The sequence below is a fragment of the Schistocerca cancellata genome, chromosome 3 (assembly GCF_023864275.1).
Source record: "Schistocerca cancellata isolate TAMUIC-IGC-003103 chromosome 3, iqSchCanc2.1, whole genome shotgun sequence".
NCBI classification, from domain to species: Eukaryota; Metazoa; Arthropoda; class Insecta; order Orthoptera; family Acrididae; genus Schistocerca; species Schistocerca cancellata.
The window spans coordinates 76011434-76021825 of NC_064628.1; the positions used below are offsets into that span (position 1 = coordinate 76011434).

Below are 10392 nucleotides of genomic sequence, written 5' to 3' on the forward strand. Positions count from 1 at the left end.
TAGGAGGTAGCCTGAATAGTCCTCTCAGACTCTTTGCAGAACATACTGTTATTTGCCGTCTATTAAAGTGATCAAAAGATCGAAACCAATTGCTAAATGATCTAGACAACATATCTGTATGCTGCGAAAAGTGACAACGGACTCTAAATAACTAAAAATGTGAGGTCATGAATAGTATAAATAATCAGTCGCACAAATTTGAAGTCGTCAATTGAACTAAAAACCTAGCGATGACAACTACGGATAACGTAGAACAGACCGATCACATAGTTAATGCTGTGATGAAAGCAAAACAAAGACTGCCTTCTATTGGGAGATACAACACGTCTACACTAAAGCGACTGTCTGGACTACGGTTGTCCATCCCGCACGGTGTGTGTTCCGTACCAAATTGAATCGACAGAGGAAATTGAAAGAAATCAAACAAGGGCACCTCGCATTGAATTGTAGTGAATTATTGAAAAAAAGATGTTTCTAGATGTTTTTTGTAAGTCAGGGAGCGGTCTAGTGTTATGCCAACGTATTTGGGGTTGAAGTTGGGTTTGACTCTTTGTTCACTGAATATGAACTTCTGTGAACAAATAGTCTAACACAACTACAACCCCAAATACCTTGGCATAACACTAGACCGCTCCTTGACGTACAAAAAATATCTGGAAAACGTAAGCCAAAAGCTAAAGAGTCGCAACAGCATCCAGAGAAAATTGGATGGCTCGACTTGGGGAACTCAAGCATCCACCTTACGTACTGCCGCAATAGCCCTGGTATATCCTGTTGCCGAATATTGCTCTGCTGTCTGGCATTCGAGCACTCATACTAAGAAACTCGACGTCCATTTGACCGAGTGTATGAGGATACTAACGGGTACTATTAAATCCGCCCCAGTCCCTTGACTGCATACTCTAAGCAATACCCACCTCTACAACTGAGAAGGCAAGAAGCAACTGCAAGACAGTGGTCAAAAATTCATGACTCAGATTACCCACAGAATCTACCAATCCATGATGTTTTGAACGACATACCATCGACGGACTTGAAGTCACGGAAGCCTATATGGGTTAATACACAAGAACATCAACCTGACATCAAGGAGCAATGGCGGCATTTATGGAATGATTCTGGAATTAACAAACAAGGTATCCAAGATCCTACTCTGGAATTACCGGGCTTCGACCTGAAGAGATGTACCTGGACTAAATTAAACCGTATCAGAACGGGCCATGCAAGATGCAATGCTTATAAGTACAAGTGTGGTCTATGCGACTTACCAGCCTGTGACTGGAGCACGAGAACAGAACGTCCGCCATATTATTGAGGAAAGCCCCTTAAGAAGATACGCCGGACCTGTCTCTGAGGTTATATATGTGAAACCCTCTGCTTTGGATTGGCTGTGCAATCTAGATATTGAGCTTTAAATATATGAATGAGTTTCTAGTCAGGCTTGCCAAGCTTCTAACTTTTAGTTATTTTGTTTTCAGTGTTTGTACTTTATCCTTTTGTGCTATTGCTTGTTTTTTACACATGTACTATTTACACATTGCTTTGTTATATACATTTCGTTTACATTTTGTACTTATATAAAATATTGCCGCTGTATTGCCATACGCAAAATGAAATTAAAAAATAAAACCGAGAGAAGTGTCAGGGATGCGATACACAAGAACTTTCTCCTCCGAATTTAATTTTTTTTACACGCAAACATACACAGGAAGAAATTATCATAGTAATAAAATAAGAGAAATCTCAGCTCGTGCGGAAAGATTTAAGTATTCGTTTCTTTTTTGTGCGGTATTGGAGAGAGCTGCAGTAGAGAAACAGTCTAAAGTGGTTAGATGAACCTTCTGTCAGGCTATTAAGTGTGAATTGGAGAGTAGTCATGCAGATGTACTAGGTAGAAGAATGGAAAGGATGTGTAGGGAAGCAGCCTACTCACGCTGTAGTAAATTCACGTCAGTTTCCATTGTGTGCCAGCCAGTCTGCTGTAACTAGCTCTGACGTCATAAATGTAGCGCAATACGTTAAAAATCAAGCAAATGACCTAAAACTTTTCTAGCATGTCAGGAATAATACTAAATTAATGTGTGTTAAATATCAGTTCGATAACTTCAGCCATTTTCGAAATTTGGACGTTTTACTGAAAAAATCATTGGCGCAACAGAAAAGAGCTAGAGACTTCAAAATTTATATTTAGATTCATCTTTCATAATGATTTAATAAAAACAGTACTTTGGATTTCACAAATTGAGACTTTAGTGGAAATTCATGATTTTCTGGTTTTCGTCTCAAAACTGAAGGAAGCAAGATAGATTAAGTAGGCTGATAAATAAGGCTAGGATGTTTAGATTTAAATAGATTGGAGGTCCGCTATGACTGTGAAGATGTGAAAAGTTTCTTTTGAATACCTATAAAATTATAGCGATAGCGGATCTCAAAAGGGCCAGTTCAGAGCTCATCTACTGCGTGCAGTGTAATTTAATTAATTCTCTCGCCCAAAATATTTAACTTAGCCACGTCAAAATTATATTATCAATACTTACCTGCGTGCTGAATGCACGTTTAAATTAAGAGCTTCATCGGCCATCAGCAAAAGAAGCTATAAATTATTATGTAACTTGAAGTGGTGCGTTACTAGCCCAGCGGCTAGTCGGGAGAGCCGATTTGATCAGGCGTTCCCTTAGCTGTCCGCACCGCGGCTATTTATATAAGAGCGCTGCGTGAGGAAGGAAGGCCCCAGTTCTCTCCAGACGCTAAATAGCACGCCATCTGTGTCGGGAGTCGCGTCGCATCGGTATCACTGCTACTAACAGCCTCGGGTGCCGTATTAAGTTACTAGAGATACGCGGAACCGTGAAAGCATTTCAAGTGAAGGGTTAATTCTGGGATGATTTTCATTATCTAGCCTCAGTTGGCGTATTGTCGTATTTTCACGTGCCGTCGCGGGACAGACATTCTACCAATTATTTAGCGTGGCGTTTGATGAAATATTCTCATCAAATTTTGGCGAGCATTCTTTTTAACATTTAATTCGGACATTTATAGTTGCATCAGCGCATTAGACTCTGAACTGCTCTGTTAGTTAGGTTGTAGGGATACTTGTGTTTTTTATCAGTGAATTTCAGAATATACAAAAACTATTTTGAAAAATCGTTTTTGATTAGAAATCCCGGACAATCTCCTAATTCCTCAGAGCTATAAGCTGCAGCTATAATGGTATTCTCAGATGAAGTGGGCACTAGGAACTCTAATTACAGGCTTCACGTTTTGTTAAATCACTTTCTGGGTGCTAAAAAGTAAATAGAGAGCCAGTGTTGAGAACGGCGAAAGACAGCATTAACAACATTCTAAAAGCCAGAAACCGATTCAACATGCAAGCATTTATACAGCATAATTTAATTTTCACAAGTTAACTCGCCGCCCCACAGATGGTGGGATATATGTTAAGATATGAAGAAATAAATTTGACGGTATTAGATGAAGCTTTAAAGGGTTATAAATATAGGGGAAGACACAGATTCAAGCAACAAAAAATCGAAGACGTTTGGTGTTCGTTCTTCTCTGAGATGAAGTGATGGCGTAACTCATCATACCTATTAGATGACTGGTGATCTAAAAAAGTAGAAAAGACGATCGCGAACACAAAAGTGATTTCGTCGATAATGTTATGGGACAAAAATGAATGTGGAGGAACGTCATGTCTTGTGCTATCTGTTCTAGACCTCAGTCATTATCGGAAAACTTAAACCACTGACGAAGATTCGACACGCTTGCCCGTAGAGAACCAGTCATGAGTAGACTGTTTCTCGTGATGCAAGCGACAACATCTTGCGAAAGATATCTCAAAGATGCAAATGAACTCTGTTCTCCTTTGGGACAGTGACAACTTATCGTTGAACTTAATACCCGCCTTTTTAGAGATGAGCATCGTGAATTTTCTGTAAGCAACTCGATATGTAAGAAAAATAAAAAAAGAAATACACCAAAATCTAGAAGAACTACAAATGGAAGTCGTACAACAGAGCTTCCAGTGGAGATACGAGGTGCATTCAAGTCCTAAGGCCTCCGATTTTTTTTCTCCCGACTGGAAAGAGAAACATGCGCATTGTTTTAAAAGAGGCCGCGTTCATTGCCAACATGTCCCAGTGATGGCAGAACCGTACGGCAGATGGAATTTTACCGCCAGTGGCGAGAATCAGAACTGTTTTAAATACTTAAAATGGCGACGTTTTCCTTACTTGAACAGCGTGCTATCATTCGTTTTCTGAATTTGCGTGGTGTGAAACCGGTTGAAATTCATCGACAGTTGAAGGAGACATGTGGTGCTGGGGTTATGGATGTGTCGAAAGTGCGTTCGTGGGTGCGACAGTTTAATGAAGGCAGAACATCGTGTGACCACAAACCGAAACAACCTCGGGCTCGCACAAGCCGGTCTCACGACATGATCGAGAAAGTGGAGAGAATTGTTTTGGGGGATCGCCGAATGACTGTTGAACAGATCACCTCCAGAGTTGGCATTTCTGTGGGTTCCGTGCACACAATCCTGCATGACGACCTGAAAATGCGAAAAGTGTCATCCAGGTGGGTGCCACGAATGCTGACGGACGTCTACACGGCTGCCCGTGTGGTATGTTGCCAAGCAATGTTGACGCGCAATGACAGCATGAATGTGACTTTCTTTTCGTCGGTTGTGACAATGGTTGAGAAGTGGATGCCAGTTTTCAATCTAGAAACAATGCGCCAGTCAGCTCAATGGAAGCACACAGATTCACCGGCACGAAAAAATTTCGGGTAACCGCTAGTGCTGAAAAACTGATGGTGTCCATGTTCTGGGACAGCGAGGGCGTAATCCTTACCCATTGCGTTCCAAGGGGCACTACGGTAACAGGTGCATCCTACGAAAATGTTTTGAAGAACAAATTCCTTCCTGCACTGCAACAAAAACGTGCGGGAAGGGCTGCGCGTGTGCTGTTTCACCAAGTCAACGCACCCGCACATCGAGCTAACGTTACGCAACAGTTTGTTCGTGATAACTGTGAAGTGACTCCTCATGCTCCCTACTCACCTGACCTGGCTCCTAGTGACTTGGCTTTTTCCAACAATGAAAGACACTCTCCGTGGCCGCACATTCACCAGCCATGCTGCTATTGCCTCAGCGATTTTCCAGTAGTCAAAACAGACTCCTAAAGAAGCCTTCGCCGCTGCCATGGAATCATGGCGTCAGCGTTGTGAAAAATGTGTACGTCTGCAGGGCGATTACGTCGAAAAGTAACGCCAGTTTCATCGATTTCGGGTGAGTAGTTAATTAGAAAAAAAATCGGAGGCCTTAGAACTTGAATGCACCTCGTACCACATGGAAAACCGAAACAGACTTTTGTCAAACTTGTATAAATGGCATGTAGCCATAAGACTGGCGAGTAGCCTTGAGTGTTGGAGGTTGACATAAAGTGCGTGCAGACGTTGCGAAATAGACCTAGTTCCTTCTGGCACAGCAATGCCTGAACGATATGCAGCAAATCAGCTGGTCTACGGCGGCTACCGGTAGCACCAAGTGCGCGCCCCTGAGCACGTGGCGGAAGGCCGCTGCACCACTTTCACCGGCTGCCGGGCGCCCCTCTCGTCCCTATATATACAGACCACCTGCGGGTTGACGGCACAGTTCAGCAGAGCTCCCAGCAGCCGCAGCAGCAGCCGTCGCACCATCACCACCACCACCGACAAAATGAAGTGCCTGGTGAGTGCCCCAGAGACGTCACACAGTCGTAACATTTAGACCAGGGGCGGGCAGGAATTCTGCACGTGTGCGGTGCACATGCCCGTGTGCAGTTAACAGGTGTTCTGCGTGCACACAGGGGCAAGCTGGCCACCCGCTTCTCACCCCTCCCCACCATACCGTCTCTCCGCTTCTTCCCCTGTAATGCGTTTTGTTTCCTGGCCTGCTTTATTAAATGAAGGAATAAGGTTAGTAGGAGTGTTTGAAAGTAATCATGGTTTGAAATAGTACCTATTACCTACGATACGTTTTGTTTAATTATCACAGGTGGAGTTTACAATACGTTTAATGTCTGGAACAAAATTTCTACATACAGACAAGCGCAAACAGTTACGTAAATTTTCATTACTGATGTTTGCTCTTAACCGAGACTTATTAATTTTCATAACAGAAAAAAATCTCTCACAAAAGTATGTCGAGCCCAACATTGACTATCTTCATGGCTTCACGATGGAGACGAGGAAACTCTAGCTGTGGAATGTCGTGATAAAGATCTATTACACGTCTTGCCAAAAGGAACTTGTCTCTCAGACGAGAATTACACTGTTGATCTATTAATTCCATTTGCAAATTGAGATGAATATCATCTACAGAAACCAGATTCTCTCGAGAACTATTCAAAACCTTCGGATAAGTAAGATATATCCCAAAATCGCTTGAGAAATTCCTCTTTTATTGCACTAATAACGGCAACATACTGAAATTTATTATAATGGCGTTCAATATTAAACTTCCGCTCACCAGCGAGAATACTGTCACACATTATACATTTCCAATTTTCACGTTTTTCCACAGAGAACGATTGATTCTCCTATTGCTTTTTAAAAGATAGCAAATCTCCAATTCTCCGTTTTCTTGATTCACTCTGCATTTTCCGGTTATTGAAATACAACGTTCACTGCGTAGTGGTCGCTTCGCTTCAACGTCCGCAGCTTAGCCTGGTACTACAGTGCCGCAACCTGCAGGCTGTCGGCACTGTCCCGTTCGACGATTGCACGTGAGCAGCACACGTGTAGTGCTGTGTGTTCATGAGCCGCGTGCAACGTTTGCCCGCCCCTGATTTAGACCAATGGACTAAACTCCTAATGTAAGAAAAAAGGAAAAAGAAACGCACAGTAATCTAGAAGGACTGCAACTGACAACATTTGTGGCAAAAAATTTTAAAACGAGCTACTTTCGTAGCTATCTGTGTGAAAACAGAATGAAGCTATTTCCCTTTGTTGGTGAAGCATTCACGTCTAATACATGTATTGTATCGGAAATGTACTTTGCGTACGCCGTTAGTAACAATTGTAACGTACAGGGTGACAATTAAGGAAATACATGAAAAAACGTAAATTAGCTACAAAGTACTTTATTCAACATGTAAACGTCACTACAGATGTTCATTTCTTGTATGAAATGTTCGATATGCCTGCCATCATTAGCGATGATGTGGCACAGACGAATAGCGAAATTCTGCATGAAGGGTCGGAACATCGATACTGTTGATGACCTTCTGAATGGCTGTTTGGAGCTCAGGTTACTGCTGTACACCTTGTCTTTAATATAGTCCCACAAAAATGAGTAGCATATGTTTAGATCCGGAGAATATTGCGACCAATCGAGGCCCATACCAATAGCCTCTGGGTACCCCAGAATGCGGTTCCCAAAGTGCTACTGCAGGACATTAAACACTATTGAGAAAGTGATATCAGACGAAATATTGGGATACTTACTGAAAAAAATTGCCATTGTCTTGTGATCTGTGTGTCTTTGTTTAAAAAAACTACCACAGCGGAACATACCAGGCATTATCATTGAATGAAAGCAGGACTGAATTATTAAAACATCAAAATCACGTCATTTATCTGATATGTTTCAACCTGTATGTTATCAGAACTTCTTTTGGGGACAGAAAAAGTAACAAGATTTTCAGTAGCCATTTCTCATTTAATTAAATATTGTGTTGCATTGCTTGCCGAATCCAGTACTCCACTGCATGCTATTATCTTCCCTGTAAATACTGTTAGCTATAAAGGTCCAAGGCGAACATTGAATCAGACTGCTTGTCATGTTCTAACATTTCCCTATGAGCATTCTGTCTGGCGATGGGCATTTTGTGAGTCTTGATAGAGGCACATTTTGCCATCTGGAGGTATTTATTTAAAACTGAGCCCGTGACGGTGAAATAAACGCACATGTAATAACAATTGTCGTGGTTTTTCATTAGCATATAATTAATCAATTATGCTTATAGCATAATTCACACCTACAAGCGTCTTTGACTAACTTCCTGCAAGGGAACACTCATGTACTGTGTTTCTCTATTATCAGGAAGTATTACAGTGCTCAGAAGCGAAGAACCACTGGACAATAAATCCACGTAGTTAGAGGCACTACTTATAGCAAAATCAGCTTTAGAATCTCCGGCAAGAGCATAAACTTTAAGGATTTAAGGGGCCTGCCTAACGATTTAGGAATAATCTATAGACAAGAAAACCTTGGTAGTTACCGAACTTTGACTATCTTTGGAACGTGTGAGCAAACGAGGAATTGCCCTTATTGTTTCTCATTACTTGATACTGGAAAATGTCGGGAGATGTGCATCGAAGTCAACTGAAAATTACTGTGCATAGCAAGATACTTAACAAGATCACCACAAATAAGCAAACTGAAGACTTCCCATAGCCAGCTGATGTAGACCTCTGTCAGAACATTAAGAATAAACCATGTATTTCACTGAAGCTCATTATTATCCTTACACTCATATGAATGTGAAGACTCACTTTGTAAGCAGGAAACTGAAATTTCCCAGATCGTCCTGAGTGCTGCCGTGGCCGTGGCCCTGGCCAAGCCCGGCTACCTGGGAGCCGGCGTCGCCGCCCCCGCCGTCGCTGCCGTCCCCGGCATCGCTGCTGCTGTCCAGCCCGCTCCGGTCTATGTGGGCGGCATCCACCCCGGCCTCGCCGCCTACGGTCCGGCCAACATCGTCGTCGGGCCCGGCGGCTACAACCTGGACACCCCTGACGTGGCCGCCGCCAGGGGCGCCCACCTGGCCGCCGTCGCCCAGACGAGGGCCCGCGACGCCGCCATCAACGGCGCCGCCCTCGCCGCCGCCTCCGCCGCCGCCTACGGCGCCTACGCCGCCCCCGCGGTCGTCGCCGCCGCCCCCGCCGTGGCTGCTGTGGCCCCTGCTGCCTACGGTGGCCCTGCTGCTGCCCTGCTGGCTGCCAAGGCTGCTTACCACGGCTGATGCACTGTGCTGTGTGACGTTTCACGACTTTGCACCACTCGACCTCACCGAATCTGAAACCTCAGATTCTGCACCACAGGCTACAAATTTTCGTATACTGATATATGTTGGTGGTACTTAAAAAATAAATTATTTTTTCACCATCAAACTGCAGTTCTCATTTCTCATATTTTACTAAAATAATCTGTTTTTGATGTTTATTCTCATAAATGGCTCTGAGCACTATGGGACTTACCATCTATGGTCATCAGTCCCCTAGAACTTAGAACTACTTAAACCTAACTAACCTAAGGACAGCACACAAGACCCAGCCATCACGAGGCAGAGAAAATCCCTGACCCCGCCGGGAATCGAACCCGGGAACCCCGGCGTGGGAATCGAGAACGCTACCGCACGACCACGAGATGCGGGCTTATTCTCATAAATGCTCCCTCACACAGCTAGAAGTTCAACATCTTCCAGTGCCCACATAAAATACTGTTGTTGCTATCAAAACGTTAAAGAAACTTCCGTCTGTTAAGGTATCAAGATATATTATAAATGTATATTTTAACAGTATCGATTACAGTGATTATCAAAATGGTTCAAATGGCTCTAAGCACTGTGGGACTTAACATCTGAGGTCATCAGTCCCCTAAACTTAGAACTACTTCAACCTACCTATCCTAAGAACATCACACGCAGGATTCGAACCTGCGACAGTAGCAGAAGCGCGGTTCCGGACTGAAGCGCCTAAAACCGCTCGGCCACAACGGAAGGCACAGTGATTGTCCTCGCGTATTTGAAATTGAAGCTGCTTGCGAATTTGTTTGTGCAAGACTCAGTAACAAATGGGGGCACAGACTCACCTTACATTGGAACGCGACATGCACCGCCAGATGTAACCGAAAATTTTAGAGGAAACCTCAGTTTGCCAATAAACATGTTTGCCAGCCATCTTAACATCATCAGAGGACACTTTAATAAAACAATAATCATTTGAGGAAGTTACGTCCTTACATGTGGTAGCCATTCTAGAACATTCTGCAAAACTGCGCTAGATGCTTTCTCTGAAAACTACCTGGAATATGTACTGTAGTTAGGATTAGAGTTATGTGGACTTCTGTGTTCGCTGTCAATCCCCTTACAATCTTTGTTGTAAAGCCTCATCATTACTACTACTTAAACGCTAAATCATTCTGATGTCTTGGCTGTGTTGTGGCGAACTTCATCAATACAATGCCTAATTACGTGGGAAGTAGAGGCTTCAATATATTACTGCCAAACCAAACCAGCTGGGACCTACATGCCGAATCCGATCATCATCTGGCTCAGAACTGTTACATCCTACACCCACAGACCACATGAGCACAGTGCATAGGTAATAAGGACAATATCAATCAAGAATTCC

The 10392-nt window shown here is 43.3% G+C and overlaps 1 protein-coding gene across 1 annotated transcript in view; it reads left to right on the forward strand.

Moving 5' to 3' along the window:
- Positions 1 to 10392, forward strand: part of LOC126176117 (mRNA decay activator protein ZFP36L3-like) — an 89491-nt gene that overhangs the window by 23110 nt on the left and 55989 nt on the right. The window contains exons 2-3 of the mRNA XM_049923254.1: positions 5540 to 5728; positions 8565 to 8804. Of these exons, the coding sequence (XP_049779211.1) occupies positions 5540 to 5728; positions 8565 to 8804 (429 nt within the window). The remainder of the gene's footprint in view (positions 1 to 5539; positions 5729 to 8564; positions 8805 to 10392) is intronic.